Here is a 24,267-nt window from a genome sequence, read left to right as displayed (position 1 = left end):
TAGTGATTGATGTTGTTGAGTTCTACATTACTCAGTGATGGTTTTTACTAAACACAATATTATCATGAACAATGTAGGGTTTAATGGAATGTGAGCTGCTTTTCATGTACCACATTAATAATTCATCACCTCATTGTCTCCTGATAGTACTGGTATTATATATATGTAGTGGTACAATGGGTTGTTGTTTACTATCTCAGTTTCCATGGACACAATAACTTGTATACATTATTGCGCAATGTTTCAAAAAGTACAAGAAATCAGTTAAAGTTATTGAGTTCAGTGATCAATGCTGCCTGGAACTCAACATGACTGGAGGATGACTCTTGGTACAGTGAATAAAAGATATTTTGTAGCAATTCACACCCTGGCTATCTTGTGAGCCAGTTCATGATTATACAACAATGTGCATTTTAGGATGTAGCTAATCACAATTACAATAATACTTCTGTAGTTTTGGGTTGCCCTGAAGGCACATTTCAGCTTGATTTTACATAGCCAATGCTGATAAGGCATCGTGAGGCTAGTTTCTGGTTATACTTTTTTTGCAAGAAAGTAAAAACCTTGCATGATCCTTAGTAGTTACTGTTGTACTGCAATGTTTCATACTGTATGGAATATATATGTCATAATACAACTTTGATTCACACTAATAGCTATTTAACCCTCAAAATGTTAACTAGCTACTGATCTCTGGGATATCTGTCAGTGCATAGTTGAGTTGTTACATTGCAATAGACCAGTTATCATTACTCATTGTATTGTACAAGCCTAATTGTGAGATCTATATATGCTTGGTGACGTAGCAGAAGAGCAGCTTAGCTCCTTGCATAGTACGTAAACTATAATACTGTGTAAATGAGATGATATTGATAAACAAAATAAACATTGCATAATAATGCTTGGCCTAAGGAATATATGTTATGAACGTTCCAGAAGCATAATAATAGATGTTGTATAGTTTAAATTGATTACTGGTTGTCCAAAACTAAAATTGTGGCACACCATTCCAAGGAAATTTTAAGTGCAAGTATACCGTTTACTACCAGTCTGCCTCACTGATCCAGGTGGGTAGCTTTCCATATAAAGTGACCAATTGTTTGCTACTGCTGATGCTAGTGATTACTCCAATTGATCTTGTCATCAGTGTAATAATCGATTAGTTCAGCATACACATATGTGTATTATAATAAAACATCAACCTCTGCAATGGATTAAATTACATGGCAAAATGGCTACAACAGGAAACTAAAACACAAGAGTACAATTACACATGTGTTCAATCATGTGTGTGCATTATAATACACACATTGTCAGTAGCTACACAGATCCACTTGAAGTATTAGCACTCTTCAAGGAGACAGTAAAATGAGATGAGGTGGGCTTTACTGCCACTTCGTGTTGTTGTGATGTCGACACTTCCTGTTGTTGTGATAACATTACCTGCTGTGATGTCACTTCCTGTTGTGGTGGTGGCATCATGGTAGTGCTAACAATAGCTTGTGCATTAGGTGACAGGGTGATGGGTTTAGCATCCATGTTGTATCTTAGTGTGTGTAATTGTTCCACACATTCACCGGGGGTATTGACAACACTCATCCAATGTGATAACTCATTTTCTGAACTGTCCATGTAACTTAACTGCTTTTTGTGATGGGGACGTGGTCCCAACCTTAGACCACCAATGAAATCATAGTGTTTGGTGTTCTTTGTTGAATTCCACACCGTTAACTCAATCACTCTATTATTACGAAGGTCTTCCAACTTTATGTGATCAAACACAAATTGTTCATTCCATTCTGGATCACTACTATCCTTCAACACTTTGGTCTTGAACTTCTTTTTGTTGTCTGGTAGAAGATGGCTACGGGAAGACAAGGAATAGGGATATTAACTACTCCTTATAGCGTGTATATTGGCCAGTAAACTACTCAGTATCCTAGTCAGTAAACTACTCACCATTTCACTACAGGGTTACAGGTCAATTCAGTTTGCAGTAGATTATGACCACTGATAATAGTCACCACAAGATCTCCCTTCTGTTTTTTGCCATTGGTAATGTTAAACTGTAGTGACACCTTCAACTGTCCACGATCTTTTGACTGACTGGTATCATCATGGCTCTGTGGATGCAAAAGATACAACATTACTACATTTTAAACTGCACTACTTGCCAGTACAAATAGCTATATGACATGAATATTTAACACAATCCTACATGGTCAGTTAATCTAGATACATGCAGCTACGTAAGGCATTTATTACCAATCATGATGTTGTGTATTATGTGTTGTTAGTGTTCATGCACGTGTTGTGTAGCAATAGCTTGTGTGTGTGTGTGTGCGTGTAGTGTGTAGTGTAGTGTGTAGTGTAGTGTGTGTAGTAGTAGTAGTAGTGTAGTATGTGTGTAGTGTAGTGTCACTAGTGTGTGCGTATGTGTGTGTGTATGTGCGTGTGTGTGTAGTGTAGTGTAGTGTATTGTGAGTGAGTGAGTGTAGTGTATTGTGAGTGAGTGAGTGAGTGAGTGAGTGAATGAGTGAGTGAGTGAGTGAGTGAGTGAGTGAGTGAGTGAGTGAGTGAGTGAGTGAGTGAGTGAGTGAGTGAGTGAGTGAGTGAGTGAGTGAGTGAGTGAGTGAGTGAGTGAGTGAGTGAGTGAGTGAGTGAGTGAGTGTCAGAATGTACATAATTATGTGTACAGTGCAATGTGTAGAGTAAGTGGAAGCTTAAATGCATGGGAAGAATTCTAGTTCAGAAACCACCTTAATGGTGATGAAAAGATGGAGAAATTTTTGGCTGCAGAATGACTACAAGGGATGTTGAAGGTTTGGTGGAGATTTAGTAGGGAGAGAAGGCAAACTGAATCTGCCCCACCCATTGCTGTTACTCATGTCCAGTGATACATTACTGAATTTGACAAAACAAGGTTTCCACAAGAATCCAGTTTTTTATGATTTTGAAGGACCAAAGTGTGTGCAATCAGTTTCAAATTTTACCAGTTGTTTCACTATGCTATGGAAGAATTGCGTGAAAATTGTGGCTGAATAGTTTACTGAGTAGTCACGTTACAGTTTGTTAAAATCAGAGAATTGGATGTGCATGGAAGCCTTGTTTTGTCAATTCAGTCACATTATCAAATAGTGTGATGCATGTTCACTGCAACGTTATAGACGAGAATGGTGGACATTGTATTGCTACACAACTGTTGATGAAAGGTGCCAAGGCACAACTGTATACGGATGCATGAAATGAGAAAGAGCTTTAATTTACAGCAATAGTCAACACAAACTTTGTAACTCATGTACAGATTAGTTTACTGTGTAAAGTAATGATGCGCATATTTCATGCTGTGTATACACGATCGCTCTGTTTTTTTTTTGTTTTTTTTTTTTTGTTTTTTTTTTGTGGTAACACTGTAAAACTGACTGTATTGTGAGGGCTTTGTGTCATAGTGGCAGAGATTTTGCAAGTATTAGAACTAAGGTGCTGGTCAACAATATATTTATACCATTCGATAATAAGATCTGGTGGTTGATAGTACATACTTTACATGCTGCTACACTATCGTTTACGGTTATATACGGCAATCAGATGAAACAGATCATGTGATAGGGGAAGAGTAGATGATTCTAGCAGTATGAACTGGGTGCTGATAGGCCATTCCAGCATTGAGGTACATTATTATAAGGTACAAAACCTGGTGAATAATTGGTTGCTTATACTATACAATCTATTTATAGATGTAATTTATTGCCCAACAATAAAATTTAATTGAAGTTAACATAAAAGGTTGGTTCCGACATTGATAGAACGTGCGCATGCCCGGAAGGAGCTAATAGTATCCTGACTAACCAGTTTGATGGGTATATTAACTGACGTGAATTACACCTGGCTTGAAGGAACACCACGAGGTAAAGCTTTACTGAAGCTCCACAGAACAGTTGTCACTGATTTAGAGAGTTGCTGCTGCTAACTCTCCAATATTTCTGTATCAGCGAATCATAACATGAGTTGCACAAAATCTCGTACTTGTGGTTTCTGTCAATAGAACATTGTTTGAAGACCTGACATCAGATCCGCTTTCACCGGGGCACATGACTACACTACCTACCAGCTGACGTACAACACTGCAAGTGCTTTTATTGCTGTATGCCACTTTTATGCTTATACCACAACTCACTAATACCATGTATGCCATTGCTGTCTGCATGTTTATGATTACAACTAATAGATCATTTGGGTACTGATTTGTGTGTATATGTGCTACGTTGTAAGTATGTCTTATAATACATGCATACATACTGATGTTGAGCCTATCTATGTATGATAGTGACAAGGGGCAGCCATTCCAAAAGCATCAACAGTTAATGATAATAAAATTTATTTTTAAACCTGGTTAGAAATTGGGCGCAGTGTTGCTTACTAAGAGATAAATAAATAAAGTTAGTTTGGTACCTATTTGCATGTCGCTGTGGTCTATGTTACCATAGCCTAGATGGCTCTACTTAGGATGTCAAATCGAGCGAGTGTCACGTTGGACAGCACGTAGGCTCCAAATTGCTATAGTCACTATATACTGCATGGCTGCATGATTGCTTTACCCATCCCACATAGCTGTTGTGTACATATGCGGGTTCCTATCACTGCTGCTGCTGTTGCTACTGCTGCTGCTGCTGCTGCTACTATCGCTTTGCATGACTGCCTTACCTACCCTACATAGCTGTTGTACACGTGTGGGTTCCCACTGTTGCTGCTGCTGCTGCTGCGATTATTGCTTGCATGGCTTCATTACCTTCCCCACGTGGCCGCTGTACACATGTGGGTTCCCAGTGCTTAATCCAATTCAATAAATATATAATCCACACCATATGCCGTCAACTGCATAGCTGAATAAGTAAAGAAATTCTGTCCAATGACTTCTCAGTTTCCCTTTGTCACTCCAAAGTTAGCACAGTAGGCTAGTAAGCACTAGACACCACAACCTGAGGAAGCATGCTGTTTAAGCTTCATTTGGTAAATACTTAATATAATTGTATGGTATGTAAGGTTAAGTAGATGTATGTGTTTATGGTGGAAATAACTATCCCCTTCCCCCCTTCAGGAGTGGGTGCAAGGAGCCTGGCTTGCTTGCATTAAGTGCTCGGGGGTGGTTGGGTGGCATACAAGCAAGCGTATCGGGCTCGCACTTAGCCTTCCTATGGGGGGTGGGCAGGGGACCTTGCATATGTTAACCTCAGAAAACTTGCATCATGTAGAGTTCATAATATCCCTTTTACAAACGAAAATGTCCCTCACACAATTATCACACAACACCACTGCTACAGTGTGGCAATTAAAGCACGGTTTGGTAACCCTGCTACATGCTGTGATTGTGCAATCCTCACCTGCCTAAATTTCAATTTAGGAGTTCTACATGGTATCCTGTACACCTTGTATTAAGATATATTGCTAACAGCTAACTTGTTCCTGTATAGTGGCATAGTGTTACTGAGAAAATCTTGCATGAGAAGTATTGAGTTGCCAACAATAAGTAGGTATGTACAACTAGTCATGTGTACAGCCACAATGTGTATATATTTACATGTGTGGTCATGTTCTGTGTATTGCTTTGTGTTTGTCCTATGAACAATACACTACTAGCACTCACTAGTTCCTCCAGTCCGCGCCACTTATCAGAAGGGTTGGACCAGTCAACTTTGTCCAGTGGTAGAGTGACCTCCCCCAAGAATAAGTTGTGTCTCCAAAAGTCATTATGCCACACCCCCACCTTGAGGGTGTGTTTGGACAGTTCCTGACGTTTGATTGGATACTATAGTGATAGTGACATCACATAATATCTACTGGTAAACATCACCACATGTAATGATTGTTACTACCTTAATAGTTTCATTGAAGATGGGGTCAACTCCTTTCTTAACTGAAGTCTTCTTCTTAGTTGACTTACTCTGGTCAGGTAGTAGATAAGTCTTCACATAACTATAGTACAATTGGATAACATGAGATAACATGAGACAACATGGGATAATATGTGATACATGGGATAACATGAGACAACATGGGATAACATGAAATAACATGAGACAACATGGGATAATATGTGATACATGGGATAACATGAGACAACATGGGATAATATGAGACAACATGGGATAATATGAGACAACATGGGATAACATGAGACAACATGGGATAATATGTGATAACATGGGATAACATGAGACAACATGGGATAACATGAGACAACATGGGATAATATGTGATACATGGGATAACATGAGACAACATGGGATAACATGAGACAACATGGGATAATATGTGATACATGGGATAACATGAGACAACATGGGATAACATGAGACAACATGGGATAATATGTGATACATGGGATAACATGAGACAACATGGGATAATATGTGATACATGGGATAACATGGGATAACATGTGATAACATGGGATAACATGAGACAACATGGGATAACATGAGACAACATGGGATAACATGAGACAACATGGGATAATATGTGATACATGGGATAACATGGGATAACATGAGACAACATGGGATAATATGTGATAGCATGGGATAACATGAGACAACATGGGATAATATGTGATACATGGGATAACATGAGACAACATGGGATAATATGTGATAACATGGGATAACATGAGACAACATGGGATAATATGTGATACATGGGATAACATGAGACAACATGGGATAATATGTGATAACATGGGATAACAGGAGATAACAAGGGATAACATGAGATCTTGTACCTAGCTCTTAGACTAGTACTATAAGAGGTTTATACATGATGCCACAGTAGGATATATTGGATAATACTTTCCACATAGAAGAGTGAAATAAAACACCAAACGTCATGATAATTAGATTCTTGTGCTGCGTACTGTATATACTGTCGAGTGTAATTAATTGCAGTGATGTAAAATAATGATACATAATTATGTCTATAGACTGTTTACATCAACTCACTAAGCCTTTAGTATCAAAATGTGCACATAAATTATTTGTTTAAATCTATTTGTAGTGTTATAACTACATTTTCAAGTTACCGGCACATTTGTTACATTTCCCCGCCCACATTCTAAATGTACACCATGACATTGTTGTATCAATGCCTAGATCAATGCTAATGATGCCTGTCTTGTAAGCTAACAGGAAGAGCATTTTTGTTTTAGGCTTTTCCAGTTTTGATGAATGTAGTAAACAACACTGGGCTGGACTACAGGTTACTAACTATTTAGTAACTCCACCACAGGTTTCTATCAGATTTAGCTCAAACATCAAAGAAAATATTGTGTACAGTTTTCAATCAATAGTTAGAATACAAAATGCAGGGTAATGGTTCTACAGAATTGTTTTGTGTTGTGAAGTCTTCATTTCACTCAGGTGGTACCACAAGGCCTGAGAAACCAGCCATTACTATTCATTTAAGCTCCAATGTATTGCTAGAATATTGACATGTTTCTATAGAGCCTAAGCATGATCTAGAGACCACATTTTCAGCTAATCAAATTTCAGTACAATAGAGCCTGTAAAGAACTGAGGGCACGGTTTATATAACTTTTATGATTAAATAGAATTTGTTAATTGGCAACAAACAAGCTTATACAGTCTATTACTAAATAAGGTAACATACGGGTTAGTGTGGTTCTCATCAATCTTATTGGGTGGAGTTAATCCTCGAACCTTGTTGATTGACACCTTGAGGGTATTATCTGTGTCAGAATAGGACACACCCATCTGGATCTCCCCGGTAACCTCATCATGAGTATACATCATTGACCCGCTGTAAACACTTCTCATGTCTGACTGGAAGGTGTAAGATAATACATGTATACGTATGGAAATGTAACTCTATAGTACATACATTACGTATGAGTTAAAGCGCTATTGTGAGTGCTATACGTCAAATACAGCAGAAAAAAGTGGGTGAGAGACAACAATATAGCATGAGGCAAAGCTGAGTGCTTTATGTGACCTGCTGAGTGAAAACCTGACATGTTTGCAGAGTTGGGGGTAACTAGTTACTTTTGTAACTAAGTTACGTAACTGATTACTTTTAAAGTAATTAGTAATATAACTAGTTACTTGCTTTGTAACTAGTAACTTGTAACTAAGAGTAATTGTCTGAAAAGTAACTAAGTTACAATAGTAACTAATTACAGTAATTAGTTACATTGTAACTATAACTAATTATGCTTTAAAAGCAAGAGCACTTCAATTTTTGTGCCATATATGCTACAGCCACATTAAGTAGACAGATTCTGTGTACTGTTTTCTATGATTCAGCTTGAGTAACAGATGTAGCAATAATTAAAACTGACCTGAAATAGCCACAGAATTGTTATTTTAAGTGCACTTATGTATTGCATCCCTTACTGATGCATATCTGAGCAAAATTCATGAACAAAAGCTAAAAACAAGTCATAATTTATACTACGAAAGTAACTAGTAACTAGAGTACTTAGTTACCTTTTGAAAAGTAATTGTAACTGAGTTACATGGGATAAAAGTAACACATAACTAGTAACTAGTTTCTTTTCTGAAGTAACTACCCCAACTCTGCATGTTTGTATAGTTCTGTTTTTAAATAAATTCCTTTGAAAAACAACACATGCTACAAAATACTGTCATTTTATGCATACATTTCAATAACTTTGGTAATCAGTGAAAGAAGGCATGAATTGAAATATCTAATACACCACTGGATTTGCCTTGTCATGCAGAATACGAATGTCATCGTTTTGTTTCTGTGCAATGAAGCAAATGCGAGTTACATGTGTTTGTTTACATTGCAGTAAAACGTAAGTTTATCGTCATTGTTTGTAAGTTTGAACAGCCTTCTTGTTTAATGGTATGGCTAGATAACAACTGGATAAGGGATTATACAGCTGAATTAGGGTAACACAATGGTACAAGAGTCAAGCAAGGGTTGTACTATTTACTCACACTTAAGAGACTGTCTGCCTTGTACACTTTATCACCATCATTGTCATCATCCTATTGTAATTATGCAGTGTAATAATCATGATTGCATCTATTCAAAATCCTTACATCTGAGGTTTTCAATGTTGTAGTAAAATTGACATGATTTCTCATTGTATTTTCCTTAGTTAAGGCTCTGAACTCATAATCGTCCAATTCAAATGAAGATTTCTTTTTTGATTTGTTAGGAAACGTAAGATGAATAGTTTCCTCTCCATCACCATCAGTAGAAGGATGTACTAGTATAGCCTTGAGTGGACTGGAAGTTTTGATTTGTGAAGCCTTATAATCACCATCATCACTAATCTTGCTATCATCTTCAGGACTTGTTATATCATAACTACCACTGGCCTGTAGTGTGTCCTCGTTGTTCACGGTATCAACATCCTGGAACAGTGTGTAGTATAATATAGTGTATGTAGTACTAACATGGCCCCTATATTATATGGTACATATGGTCAGGTAAAGTTTTTCCTAGTCAAAAATTTATAACCTTCACCCTTCAAGCTCATGCAATGGAAATTAATTTCCTTGACCTTGAGCTCAGGCCATCTAAAAGCCCTTAGCCGGTTTATGCTTTACATACACCAACCTGTGGTTAGGTAACGTATTTGTGATCTATTTGCACTTGTAATTCACTTAGCACGGTTACCAAATTATATTAAAAGCTACACAGTTCAACCCTTTGCCAAGTAACTCTTGTTAATTATGTGTCCTAGTATCATGTGATGGCTACTTTGGCACTTGTGATACAAATTTGGTTATTGATAAACCCTTGCATTGCAGCCTTGGGGTTTATCAATGGTAAACTTCCATTGTCATTGAACTAGGGTAGTACATAAGAGGAATACTCCATGGTTGATATATTGCACATATAAATACTAACATGGTTTCTTGGGATATAACTGACATTATACTGTATCACACTCTTCCTATCATGCATGCATATCAGTCACATCTCTTGTAAGTGCATTACAATTGTAAAATAACTGGTTTTCATTGAAACAATTTGTATTCCATAACTTCAAGGGTGTAGCCAGGGGGTTCGGATGGTTTGGATATAAATCTCACTTTCAGAGGTAGAATTTTTCAAAATTAAAAATATCACACAAACTCTTACAGCCCTGGAGCTCTCTGGCATGGCCCTGTACTACTTTTGAGGGTCACATCGCATTAATGCTGAATCATTAATGAATTAAGTATTGCATCACATGATCAATTGCACACATGATGCATGATGGAAATGGCACATGACTCTTGGTTCAATTAGTTGAGACATATTACAAGGCAACAGCTGCGATAAACGTGAGTGGTCATGTTATATGTGTGTCTGATTAGCGCAAACTGTGGTGTGAATAGTTGATGTACATTTACATGATGATTAACATTTTGTTTATTTGTCATATGTTACGGGGACGTGATGTCTCAAAAATATTGGAGTACAAGCCAAGTCTGAAGTTACTGACCATCAACAGGAGGACCAATGCATACCCAGAAGAAAGTATTGCCAACTACATAAGGGACTCAAATGTGCAAAGAAGTTGAAGTTGGCTGGAAGCGTAGTATTACAATAGGTTATTGTTTCTACAAGCTGCATGAACAGCAGTGTGTAGGTTTTGGCTAGTATGCATCATTTTCATTCAAACATGGTTCAGGGGAAGCACCCAGGCCTTCCCCCAAGGACAATCCATGCACTTTTCAAATCCAAACCCTCTTCCAGAAAATCCTGACTACACCCCGAAACTTTAGTCTATTATATGCAAGTATCGAGGGTTGTTGAATTATTTGCACAGTGTGTCTTTGCATGGTTTTTATGATGTACCACTTCCTCCAGTTTTAACCTATTTAACAACTACAGCATAAGAACTTGCTAAATCTGCCTATTCTACTACACACTACAGTGTTTCTGCTACACGAGTTCTATGTATGACATATATATAGTTGCAAACTTACATCATCATCATCTAGTCTGATGATAGAAGTAGGACTCTTCACAGTGATCAGTGGAATGATTGGTTGTAAGAGAGATTCTGTAGCACTGGACTTATCATTGAATATCAGCCTTTTGGGTGATTGTGGAGGTGAACTAGCTGTCACAGGTTGTGGATGATCATGAGGTACAGGGATGGAATAGCTCTCTGAGGGAAAAAGACAACACTGTTGAACATGTATAGAGCTACATAAGAGAGTGTATATATTCTTATTATAAGTGCACACCCACCCACACACATGCACATGCACACACACACACACGCATGCACACACACACTACACACACACACACACACACACTAGGCTCCGGCTTATTATGCCCAAAATTTTACCTATTATGCTCAAAATTATGCTTTCAAAATCAAGATTATGCTCTAGAGCTGATTGTTTTATTAGAGTATATCAGCCTTTCCTGACTGCTGTATTAGAGTAAGTGACTGCTCTATTAGAGTATCTCGATCTTATTTCTGCAAAGTGTGAATAACCAACAAAGAAACAGTTTAATAAGTTATATTACGTGTTTGTAAATATGAAATGCATTAATAATACTATTGGCAGTGATTATTTGCTTTCTTTCAGGCACGCGTATTGCACATTTTAATTAAATTTTCAAATATCGTCCCTATTATGCTGGCATTAAGCTTGATGCTTTTGGTCACCTATTATGCTTTAAATTATGCCGGCATAATCGGCCGGTGCTTAACACACACACACACACACACACACACACACACACACACACACACACACACACACACACACACACACACACACCTTGTTCATCATCACTCAACAACATTACAGTCATTTCTGTAGGTAAGTTGTTCTGTTCTTCAATGTTCTGATGTTCCTTCATGCTTTGTTGTTCTGCATCTGTTTCTTTTTCCTTGTGTTCACATCTAATTTGTTTATTACCACTTGAAAAAGCTACAGTCATTGTTGTAGGGTTGTTTTCTTTTTCTTTTTCTTCTTCGTCTTCTTTTTCTCCTTCTTCTTTGTCTCCTTGTTTATCGATGTTGGAAAACACTACAGTCATTTTGGTAGGGTTATTCTGTTCATGGATGCTTTGTTGTTGTTGTTGCTGTTCTTCTTCATCCTCTTTTTTTTCTTTTCCTTCTTTTTCTTCACTACTGGAAAAAGCTACAGTCATTGTGGTAGTGTTATTTTGTCTTTGACTGTTTTCATCTTGTTGTTGTTGCTGTTGATCTTCTTCTTCTTTGTCTTCCCCTTCTTCTTCATCTTCTCCTTCCTCTTCCTCTTTACTACTGGAAAAAGCTACAGTCATTAAGGTAGTGTTACTCTGTTTGAGAATGCTTTCATCTTCTCGTTGTTGCTGTTGATCTTCTTCTTCTTTGTTTTCCCCTTCTTCTTTGTTTTCCCCTTCTTCTTCATCTTCTCCTTCCTCTTCCTCTTTACTACTGGAAAAAGCTACAGTCATTGAGGTAGTGTTATTCTGTTTGTCATCTTCTTGTTGTTGTTGTTGTTCTTCTTCTTCTTTTTCCTCTCCTTCTTTATCTTCTTGTTTATCACCACTGGAAAAAGTGGCAACCATTGTGGTAATGTCACTCTGTTTGAGGATGTTTTCGTCTTCTTGTTGTAGTTGTTGTTCTTTGTCTTCTCTGTCTTCTTCTTCTTCTCTTTCTTTATCACTGCTGGAAAAAGCTGGAGACATTGTGGTAATGTTATTCAGTGTGTGAATACATTCATGTTGCTGTTCAACTACTTTTCCTTCTTCCTCTTCTGCTTCGTCTTCCTTATCACTGCTGTAAAAAGTTTCATTTTCATTTTCTTGTTGTTCTATTTCCTCTTCCTCTTCTTCTTCCCTTTCCTTGTCTTCTTTGTCTTCCTTTTCTTTATCACCACTGGAAAAAGCTACAGTCATTGTGGTAGTGTTAATGATGTTTGCATATTCCTCTTCTTCTTCTTCTTTCTCTTTTGTTTCTTCTTCTTCTTTCTCTTTTGCTTCTTCTTCTTGTTCATCACTGCTGAAAAAGTCTGCAGTCATTGAGGTAGTATCATTGTGTTTGTGGAGGTTTTCATCTTGTTGTTGTGGTACTTGTTGCTGTTCTTCTTCCTTTTCCTCTCCTTCTTTGTCTTCCTCTTTTTTATCACCACTGGAAAGTACAGTTGTTGTGGGAGTGTTACTCTGTTTAAGAATGCTTTCATATTCTTGTTGTTGTAGTAGTAGTCGTTCTTTTTCTTCTTCCTCTTCTGCTTCACTTTCTTCTTTATCACTGGTGGATAATGCTACATTTTCATCTTTCTGTTGCTCTTTGTGCTCTTCCTCACAGTCTTCTCCTTCTTTCTCTCCTTCTTCTACCTCACCTTCTTTGTCTTCCTCTTTTTTATCACTGCTGGGAAAAGCTACAGTCATTGTGGTAGTGTTATTTTGTTTGAGAATGGTTTCATCTTCTTGTTGTCGTAGTTGGTCTTCTTCTTCTTCTCCTTCTTCTACCTCTCCTTCTTTGTCTTCTTCTTGTTTATCACTACTGAAAAAGGATGTAGTCATTGTGGTAGTGTCATTGTGTTTGTGATGGTTTTCATCTTCTTGTTGTTGTAGTTGTTGTTGTTGTTCTTCTTCTTCTTCATCTTGTTGTTCATCACTGCTGGAAAAAGCTGCAGTTATTGAGGTAGTGTCATTGTGTTTGTGAAGGCTTTTGTCTTGTTGCAGTTGCTGTTCTTTTTCCTCTTCTTCTCCTTCTTTGTCTTCCTCTTTTTTATCACTATTGGGAAAAGCTACAGCCATTGTGGTAGTGCCACTCTCAGACTGATTGAGAATGCTTTCATCTTGTTGTTGTTGTAGTAGTTCTTCTTCTTCTTCTTCTACTACTACTAGCTCCTGTACATGTTCTCCCTGTACATCTTCTTCATCACCATCTTCTTTATTCACCTCATCTGTTTCTTGCTGAAACATTTGCTGGTTATCGTAAACCTGGTTATTTTCTTCATTTGATTGTAAACAATGAAGAAGGTTTTGTTGTTTATAGTGAAACTCTTGCTCCATTTCACTACCACCCAAACTGAAGGGTGCCAACAGCATTTTAGAAGTGTCAAGGGAAATAGTTGATAATTCACTGATGTACAACTTCCTATACATAATAGAATGCAAAACAATAATGATCATTTATTGGTGATGTTTAGTGATGGTTTATAATGGCGGTTTATTGGTGGTTACAATTAGTACAACAGCAGCTATAACAGTGGAACCCTTTATTGTAATAGGTACGTGTAGATCACTCTGTACACAAATGATACATTTGGGAAATTTCAGATACAACATATGAAATTGTCATGAAATACTTCTGAAAATTTTCATGGTTTTTGCCATGAATTTTAACTTTTCATGTGTACTACACCCATCATTGTGAAATCTCTAATAATGCCATGAAATTTGATGTGCAAACTTTAAGACATTTCATGGCAATTCATGGTATATTCCATGGAGTTGATGTAAGTTTTCATGGCAAAATCATAGGAATTTCACGGCATACTTCTCTGTAGGGACCCACCTATTATATCTTTTACGCTCAATATTTATGCCTCAGTTCTGATGTTTTGTTTAATAAATTTGCACTTTATTATATAATAATAAGTACTCCTTGTTTGTTAGAATTTCATTAGAGTGCAGCAATATAGATATTATTCTGCAAGCAAGAATTTATAGTATTACACAAGTATTCTGCCTATTATGCTAGCATTATGTTCAATGCTTTCAGGCACCTATTATGCTCATAATTCTGCCAGTAATTCAACGTAAGTGTATGGACAGCAAAACACGAAATAAGTGAATGTGACTTCATTGGTATACTTACAATGCCTTATTAGTGTGGCTATATATTTTATAGTTATAACACGCTTACGAGGGATATGACTAAAATATATGCACGATTCATGAGAGCGCGCAGCGCTCGAGTGAGAGTGCATATATTTAGTCATATCCCGAGTAATCGTGTTATAACTGTTATATTCTACACCCCAGTAGATGAAAACGATTTTAGATAGTAAGGTATAGTGAAACAGCACCTCCTGGAGATGGAAATCAATAGAAATTCTTGATGGATTAGACGTTTAACACTTTTAACGGTGCCACGCCCACATAGTCGCGATTATATAGTGAGTTATCCACGAAGGAGACAAGAGTTCATTGAAACTTGTTCCAGTTCCTGAGGTGAATAATTGTTGGTTGATTTAGGCGCTTGTTATTAGAGACTTGTTTACCGTTTAGATAAGGATTTCGCGGAATGTGTGAAGTTACACCATATATGGTAAGCGTAGCCACAAAGCGTGGTATATCAGTTATATACCACAGTTTGCCATGGTATATCAGTTATATACCACAGCGCGGCGCTTTTGATCTCAACCACAGGTGTGGTATATATATATATATATATCATACAGCACGATAGTAACTGTATAGTAGGGACCACAAAGGAGTAGGTGTGGCCCACAAAATAATATAACCCAAAACCAACTTTGATTTTCCCTTACGACGATGAGGCAGTATTGGTGAGGTAAAACTAAGTCCAAACAAGCTTTCAGATCGACCCGTAACGTTTTCAACAAGTTGCTACGGAATTTTAAAAAAAAAATTATTCAACGGAATTTTCTACTGACTGACTGAGTAACTGATTGACTGACTGATGCCTTCAGACAAGTGTAACTCGATAACGGCTAAGGCTACGGGCTTGATTTTTTCACTGTTCGACTTTGCTTCGGCCCGACAGGTGCCTTTTGGCATACCGCAGTACATGCAATGAATTCTTCATGGACTTACCAGTGTCCTCCTTTGTGTCCCATTCATCTTTGCTGACAGGGAAAGGTGTCGATTTGGCACGAGCATGTGATGACTTCCAAATCGTCTGTATTTTTCATCGTGGCTATTTCGATTGCAGAGGTGCTTTTCAAACAGTTCTTGATTCGTACTGCTGTGTAACGGGTTGAACATAGCCTACAGTGAAGCGTAATGGATACTTCACTTTTCAGACGATAATTAATATGTTTGGGGCGCACGGCATGATTTCTTTCTTTTGGAATGCGTGGATTGTAGAGGTGCTTTTCAAACAGTTCTTGATTCGAAATGCTGTGTAACAGGTTGAACATAGCTGACAAAGAAGCATAACGGATACTTCACTTTTCAGACGATAATTGATATAGCTGGGGCGCGCGGCGCCTCTTCAGATGCGGTATGCATGGGTTCACCAGTCATAATAAAATTATTTACAAAAAAAGTTAACAAACAAGTACACGAAAAAATTTGGAATTTTCAACTAGAGTAGGGATCATAGCACACCGATAAAAAGTACTGAAACAAGTTGGAGTAGTCCATGATATTCAATCACTGTAAAACAATAAAAAGTGTTATATCCCTACTGTGCATTTCCGGTATGGTATCTTGAGCACAGTAGGGATATAACACTTCTTATTGTTTTACAGTGATTGAATATCATGGACTACTCCAACTTGTTTCAGTACTTTTTATCGGTGTGCTATGGTCCCTACTCTAGTTGAAAATTCCAAATTTTTTCGTGTACTTGTATATATATATATTCATACAGACAGTATCACATTCCCTAAAGGTGCGTGTAACTCACAAAAAAAAGCTAGCCTGCTACAAGACGTGATTATATCTCATTAGTGAGTCAGTGGGTCTCCACAAATGCTCACAGACAGTGGATTTGTGCATACGTACATCATCAGTTAATTAATGAGCAAGGCTCCACATATGCCTGCCTACAGTAACATGTAATCCCATTAAGTGGGTTTGGCTAACAAATGAAGCTGAGGACTGGACTTTGATGCAGTAATACGCTTCCACATCATCAAGCTAATTAATTCAATTCACACATGATAATTCACATTGAGAATTTATAACTATTACTTAACAAAAGATAAAGTCAGTCAAATGAGCTAATCCTACCCTCTGCACAAACCAAACAGCCATACAAAGCAAGTTTCCCTGACAAAATGTGACTCAACCTGGTTTCAATCCTACAAGGTAAGTACCACCCCATGATGTGCGAGCATTGGCACATGACTTTTTCAGTCAATGCAGGTATTGCAGGAACTTAGCTATATTGTGCAGTAACTTCTAGCTAGTTATAGAGAGAAACCCGTTTCTGTAAATGGGGAAGTTTTACTGTGAAAAGTTTCATGGTTGAGGCTTACCAAGGCGATTCGCGGTAAACCTTTAGCACTATAATATTATAGCTTAAACAACACATAGTAAAGTTATTTCAATTTAGTGGGGAACCTTTCGCGGTTTATGTGAAAAACACGAAACTTTTTCCCAATGAAACTTTATCCATTTACAGTATTATTGTTTGACAGAAGCAACATAGAAAAATATAATTCAGGTGAGTCGTTGGCCTCACACTACCACAGCTGGATGGGGTATACATGGAGCTGTATAGTGGCATAGCTAAGTGGTAATCACCAAATATCATACATCGACACATGTAAGGTGACTTATAATTGTTAATTTTATGTTTCGGATCCTCCCACCCACATTGCTAAGTCTCACCACCTAAATTTGGTCATTATAGTGACATCATGCATGTTTTCACCCGCCATTATTCCATTGTTTCACTGTTCAATGATTGTTAGCTAGGCATATTGAAAGATAGGCTGAATTCCAACCCCAATGTCAGAAAGGGCTTTAACAGTGTTTTAATCCATTCACTTCTCAACAGCGGCGGAGGAAGTAGTTGATATGAGGGGAGGCTGGGCTGACCCAGACTTATTTCTATAGTTTGGTAAGGTGAGACCAAAAAAAAAAAAAAAAAAAAAAAAAGGTCACACAACCAACTGACAAGAGCTTTCCACCTCACCAGCTACCATTTCTAGCTGATAAACTACATAAAAATCCTTAAATAGCTCGCTACACACTGACTACTTTATTAGAGTGACTGCTCTATTAGAGTATCTCGATCTTTATCACGGTTTTCAGCCCCACTCCAAGAAAGATAATTTCGGTGTGATATCATTCTGAGGGGGGGCTAAGCCCCCCCTCAGCAGACCAAGAGGGGGCTTTAGCCCCCTAGCCTCCCCCCTTTCCGCCGCCTATGCTTCTCAATAAGTTAAGATCAGTGGTATGATACTCTAATAGAGCATTCAGCTAAATTTACACAAACAGTTAGATGGCAGGACAGGTGCATGTATAACTGTAACAAAAATGACCTGCCCAGAGATTGGTTTAGGCTGCTGCATGACACAATAAGTGGCCTTAGCAGTATTTTAGCTCTTTATATGTACTTATACTAAAGTGAACAAATAACAGAAAACTAATAATACGTACCGATAATCTTCATTTGGTTGATAGCTAATTGTCTAGCTCCGGTGTAGCTACGTCACTATAGATGGTGTAGCTAAGCTAAATATATAACTATCTGTATGCTTCCCCAAAAAATAATCCCAGTTACAGGTGTTATAGACAAGTGATTCTATGCTTATTATCCGCAGTGTATTATTAAAATTTATTAGCATTAACATCATTGCAGCCATTTGTTGGCCGCTACCTTTGATTTCACAAGATTTTAAGGCTGCACCTTTTTTCACAGCTTGTGTGTATATCGCTTCTTTTTGTAATTGCAAGCCTATGGTGGGCCTATAAAAGTGCTTTCAACACTGAACATAGTGCTAACATAGTACAACTACTCAATCATTTCTTGCAAAATGTTTCCAGATTCAATCTTGCCCCAGCTGTGTTTCAAAACTTCCCTGGGGAGTAGCTATGCCCCCAGGTGGTGAGAACTCCAAGCCATTGTATCACTTTGTTGTTAAGCCCTCTCTTTGAACAATTATGACTGTATAATATAGCCATGCATGTGCTTCAAATATGCAGTAATGTTATTTGCATAGTTTCAGCAATATTTACTAGCCCCCCCCCCCCCCACTTCCCCCTGATCTCAGGTTTGGCTAGTAAATTTATTACCTATTGCTGCACTTTCATCATAATCATGATGATGCATGGTGTTCTACTGCTGACGATATAGCTAGCCACTAGGGAGAAATGGAGGAAGGGGGGACACACGCACATATTAATTAGCTACTGGACTTACTTTCTGATGTCGCAAAGTTTACAAAGCTCGCGGCGAATATTGTACGACCGATGCAGAATCCGGTCACGTTTGCATACCCACTGGGAACAGGTTGGGCACATCTTCCCGGAGTCGAATATCCAGCCGAACAGGATGCCACAGTGAGCACAGAATATGCCAGCATAATTTTTGTACTTCAGCGCAAGGCTTTCAACATCTTCACGTAGTTTCCTGTAACAGGTATGCATATCTGACGTGAATGGATCACCAATTGAACATACTGGATACGCCTTTCTTCTTCCTTTTGTAGCTTGAGATCTTCTTCTATCACAGAAAGGATCGTTTCTTCCTCTTTCTCAGTGAGGCATGTCAGCTGGACTATTTGAGACATAGCTAGCTACAGTAGCTACGTCCAGTGTATATCAATGCTGATTTAAATAGGCCTGAGGCCTATATATATAGTATAGTCCCTATAGTTTCAGTTATTTTATACGCGTGACCCTGAACATTGCTATGGTAATGTGAACTCCTACATGTGCAAACGTTCAAAAGGGATTCACTAATTTCCTCAGAAATATCAAGTTCTTTAGAACTGACCGGGTTAAACTATAGTGCAAGCGGGGCACATGTCTCTTGCACTGCTAAGTGCACGTGTCTCTTCATGTTAATGGTCAATTGTGTTCGATTTTTCACACAGTTCTCATGACCGGTGAAAATACTGTAATGGCAACTGTACTAAAATTTAAGCAAAATAAGTGTTATTTCTTTCCCAGCTACTCTCTGATAGTGTGAAGCAATAAATTGTACTGACCACATATTGGTGATTGCTCTATTAGGAAAAGTACATTGCGTGAACTTTGTGATTGTCATGTTCACACTGCTGTGGAAAGGGTATCTCTGATGTCCACTCAATTACAATGTTTAAACTTCCTCATCAGTAACTGGTTTTCCAACCTACTGCCACATAATCTAAAATCATCATTCATTTTGGCCACTGCATACGTTCCATGAATTGCAGTAGTCTCCTTTTAAAATTGTATTATGCTTTATCTGATCCATTCTGCCACTTTTGAAACAATGTACGTACATAAGTTAGTCCACTGAGATTTTTCAGTATGGTCTGGGTTTCTGCATTTTTGTGCATAACCACAAACATGCTGTCAAATTAACCTTGTATGGCTGCCCTTAGTTAGTTTAGTGTCACCGAACTTGAAGTCAAAGCACATAATGTGTACGTACTGTATTGACAATACTATAATATTTTATATGTTATTAAACATCAAATTTCCACATATATACAGTGCATGTATCAAAAGCGAAAGATTACAATACTATTGAAGTGATGGTAGGGGGTACAGGGCACATGCCACTTTCCTTTCACACACACACACACACACACACACACACACACACACACACACACACACACACACACACACACACACACACACACACACACACACACACACACACACACACACACTACATTAACACATGTCAATATTTGTGTTTCCTTTTTCACGTTGCATTCAGGATAGTTGATCTTTGTTTTTGCCTTTTCAACTCATATTTGTGTGTATATTTGTGTGTGTGCGTGTGCGTGTGCGTGTGTGTGTGTGTGTGTGTGTGTGTGTGTGTGTATGTGATATTATCATAAATGACAAGTTTAAATATTTATTACAGTTTGTTATGCCAATTCATCATCAACAAAGTGACAGATGGACAGTACTCAAAGTTATGAAGGCTTAGTTAAGCTATAACATTATAAATATACTCCTACTTGCATACAGTTCCTATTGATGGAATGTGTACAAATATAATTTTATTGTATATGCTCTGTTGAGCTAGTATGATAGTGTTATTGTAGGAGTTGGTGTTATATTGGTATGCATCATATACAACTTTGATGAAGCTTGTAGTTAGTACAGAGATGGTTTCTTTCTGCAAAATACAGGGGCCTAGGCACAGGGGTACCATGTGCTGATGGATCAGTACAGGAGCCCTGGAAAGACTTACATTAACTAAAATTAAATTGCGATACACCAAAAAAAATATCTATATCTATATATATATATATATATATATGTAATACTTAAAGTTTACCTAAGGTGATCTAAAAGATCCCAGTCCGGGGAGGCTCTAGAATTAAAGTTCTGTAAGAACAGGACACAGCAATGCAAGCTGCCTACTCAAACAAGGATCTTACAGTTTTCTTTGGCACTTTACAAGCAGTAGCCACTTGAGCAACTGTTTCTGACAAAAAGTGGCCTAAACAGTTTCAATGGGAACAAGGTTGACAGTTAACCCAGAAAGCTGGAGGTCATATTGCAAGGAGCTGTATCGATCTTCCTTTCTATAGCTCTAGCAGCAAGAAGATGTTGCTGGGTATTAGTTGGTACCATCAATTCAAACAAACAAATGGAATCATTAGAAACCAATACCAAGTCAGGCCTGCTGAGGGTGGAGGAAAAATTGGTCGGGATGGTACTAGGGGGGCTGGAACTAGCAAGATAACCTGGACGGTCAGCGTAAAGTTTGAATGTTTCAGGTAAATGCTGTTGGAGCCCATGAACAAGGATCTGTAAAACTGAATCATGTCTCCAGGCATACCTGTCTTGATCTAGAGCAGCAGGACAGTTAAAATAATTATGGTTTGTTGTGGGTTGAGGAGCTTGACAAAGAGCACATCTAAGATCAATAATGATGTTCCATCTGGCCAGGTTCATAGGGGTTGGTAGAATGTCACAATCAGCACGTAGCAAGGACAGTTGTTTTTCAGGGAGGCCATACATCAATCTCTTCCACAGAGGGCAAGCTTGCTCCAGAGTTACAATATCTAAAATAACCAACTTCTTATTGTTTTACTGTGATTTAATATCATGCTAGTTGAAAATTCCAAAATTATTGGGTACTTTTTTATGTTAATAATGTATTGGAATTTTCTCTAGCTAGCTTTAGTTTAATTGGTTTCCGAGATTTCAGGAACTGCAGTACTATTCATACCAATTAAACATGCATTGTTACATCCTGGTCGTAATCACCAACGTGTGCAGTCACTATTGGGGATATAAAGGTCACCGGCTATAAACGGGGGGCACGTAAAGTAACCGTTCTACGTGGGTACGTACATACGACGAGTCTGAGTGGCTGACATGTCTCAGATAGTTCAGTTGTCCCTTCTCTCTGAAAAAGAGGAAGAAGCGATTCTTTCCGTGATCGAAGAAGATCTTGAGCTTCAGAAGGAAGAAGAAAGTCGTATCAAGTATGTGTTGGTCCATCTTGTAGCTACAGGATTTCATGCACGTGCCTGCAGGAAACTACGTGATGATATAACAAGCGGCCTCACGCTGAAGTGTAGAAATTACGCCGGGACCAACGCCAGGACATTCTGCGCTTGCTGTGGCGTCATGTTCGGCTGGATATTCGACTCTGGAAAGATGTGCCCAACCTGCTCCCAGTGGGTATGCAAACGTGACCGGATCAATTGCTCATACAAGACTCACCAGTGGATTTGTAAACTTTGCCACATCCGAATGTAAGTCAGTAGTTGATAGCTAGCTAACGAGCTTAGAAGGCAATATAGTTTCACTATGGTCAACCACTCCAACAGGGCAGTCAAATACAGTTGAAGTAGCTATTTTGAAGTAGTCTGAAGGCTATATTCAGGGCAGATGTAGGGTCATAGTTAACAGCTGAACTCTACAGGATGACTTGTTCTTAGCTGAAATTTCTACAGGGTGACTTGCTTTGCATTGATTGCAGCTGATCTCTCTACAGGGTGACTTGTTTGTAGCTGAAATTTCTACAAGGTGACTTGTTTGTGACTGAACTCACTCAGTGTTGTAGCCACACCTGGGCTAACCTGCCTTAAGCCATGTAAGGTAACTGGGTAAGCCTTAGATGATTATAGTGAGTTGACCTACACATACCTATGCAGCTAAATCTTATTCATAATAATTAAGTTAACTATAATAGTAAAGTGTAGGAAGGAATTTTACACTTGTGTAGGAACATGGTTCCTACATGTGTAGAGCTTTATTGAGCAGAGTTTTGTAGGAAACATTCCCACACTGTTGAACTTTGTACGAAAGATTCCTACACATGGCACAAAGTATAAGACATCTTCTTGTGGTATAGAAATCATTTCTACAAGTGTAAGAATTATTCCTACAAATGTAGGAATAATTCCTACACTTGTAGGAATTGAATTATTCCCACACAACATGAAAATGTCCTACACATTGTGGAATCTATCTTACAAAATTTAATAGTGCGGGAATATTTCCTGCAAAATTTCTTAATATAGCCTTACATGTGTAGGAACCATGCTTCCTGCACAAGGGTAAAGTTTGGTACATCACATAAAATTAGCACAAATGTTAGCTATATACAATTGTACTGTATCATCTTATCACCGTATGCATGTTACACATTACAATGTTATGCTGCTGTATTGTTACATGTATATTGTAGTATTTGAATTTGTGAATAATAATACATAAATATTATATGCATGCATTGCTGAGTTGCATAAAGCTAAACATGCAAGTTCACGTGTTAATAGTTTGAGCTGCTACATAGCTGTCAGCTTTGCATTTATGCCACTGACATTTCAATTTTCCTAAATGATCCATTAACACTGTACTCCAGACTACCACATCAAAGGGCAATTTTTGATGCAAATTGCATCTTTGTATCTGAGAGAGCTGGGGTAAGTAAAATTCTAGGAAACGGGAACAGAAAGCGGGAATGGGAACGACCAATGGAAAATGCCTGATAAAGGCCATCATGCCAATATACAGGCTGGAGTTTGCAGCACAATGCTTCTTTTAATGTTCTTGGATCCTTCCACTAAAATGTTCAAAATACTCTAATAGAGCAATCATCTGCATTAAAGTACTCGACTAGAAAATACTCTAATAGAGCAGTCAAGAATGTTTTATTGATCACACCAGGGAACTGCATTTAAAGCCTGTGAATTGATGGATTATAGCTGTGTGTAGATTAGGTATATAGACCAGTTAACTCATCAACACTGATAGTTAGCTACTCCTTGAAAAAAATATGAAGAGGTTTTCAAAGTATGCTAGTTTCTAGTGCCTATATTACTACAGGCTTTGTAAATTGCTTCTGCTACTTCCAGATAAGAGTTTATAAATATGTGACTGGATTTTGGAAAAACGATCCAAATCGCACATTAGAAGTTTCAAGATAAACAGTTTTAAAGA

At 38.0% G+C, this 24,267-nt stretch overlaps 2 protein-coding genes across 2 annotated transcripts in view; one reads left to right on the top strand and one right to left on the bottom strand.

The window, feature by feature from the left end:
- Positions 1–1,211: 1,211 nt before the first annotated feature.
- On the bottom strand, positions 1,212–14,100 carry LOC136259473 (synaptotagmin-like protein 2). Its single transcript, XM_066052962.1, has 9 exons — positions 11,778–14,100; positions 10,965–11,149; positions 9,081–9,398; positions 8,976–9,026; positions 7,663–7,835; positions 5,874–5,973; positions 5,645–5,806; positions 1,960–2,123; positions 1,212–1,864 (listed from the first exon to the last, which is right to left on the bottom strand). The coding sequence occupies exons 1-9, from the start codon at positions 14,098–14,100 to the stop codon at positions 1,321–1,323; spliced, it is 4,020 nt and encodes a 1,339-aa protein (XP_065909034.1). The 3' UTR covers positions 1,212–1,320.
- An 8,046-nt stretch (positions 14,101–22,146) lies between these two features.
- LOC136258995 (synaptotagmin-like protein 4) overlaps positions 22,147–24,267 on the top strand; it is an 18,732-nt gene continuing 16,611 nt past the window's right edge. The window contains exons 1-2 of the mRNA XM_066052400.1: positions 22,147–22,301; positions 22,353–22,574. Coding sequence (XP_065908472.1) covers positions 22,192–22,301; positions 22,353–22,574 — 332 coding nt within the window. The 5' untranslated portion in view covers positions 22,147–22,191. The remainder of the gene's footprint in view (positions 22,302–22,352; positions 22,575–24,267) is intronic.

Source organism: Dysidea avara, chromosome 6, assembly GCF_963678975.1.
Source record: "Dysidea avara chromosome 6, odDysAvar1.4, whole genome shotgun sequence".
In the NCBI taxonomy this organism is placed as follows: Eukaryota; Metazoa; Porifera; class Demospongiae; order Dictyoceratida; family Dysideidae; genus Dysidea; species Dysidea avara.
This window is presented reverse-complemented; position numbering and strand designations above follow the sequence as displayed.

What these genes read in the sequence shown, in the direction of transcription:
- LOC136259473 (XM_066052962.1), bottom strand. Translation starts at nt 14,100, where the DNA reads ATGTATAGGAAGTTGTACATCAGTGAATTATCAACTATTTCCCTTGAC. An exon ending in AGGCAGACAGTCTCTTAAGT is followed by an intron (nt 7,836 to 8,975) that starts GTGAGTAAATAG and finishes TACACCTTCCAG; the next exon opens with TCAGACATGAGAAGTGTTTA. An exon ending in TGTAACCCTGTAGTGAAATG is followed by an intron (nt 1,865 to 1,959) that starts GTGAGTAGTTTA and finishes GTCTTCCCGTAG; the next exon opens with CCATCTTCTACCAGACAACA.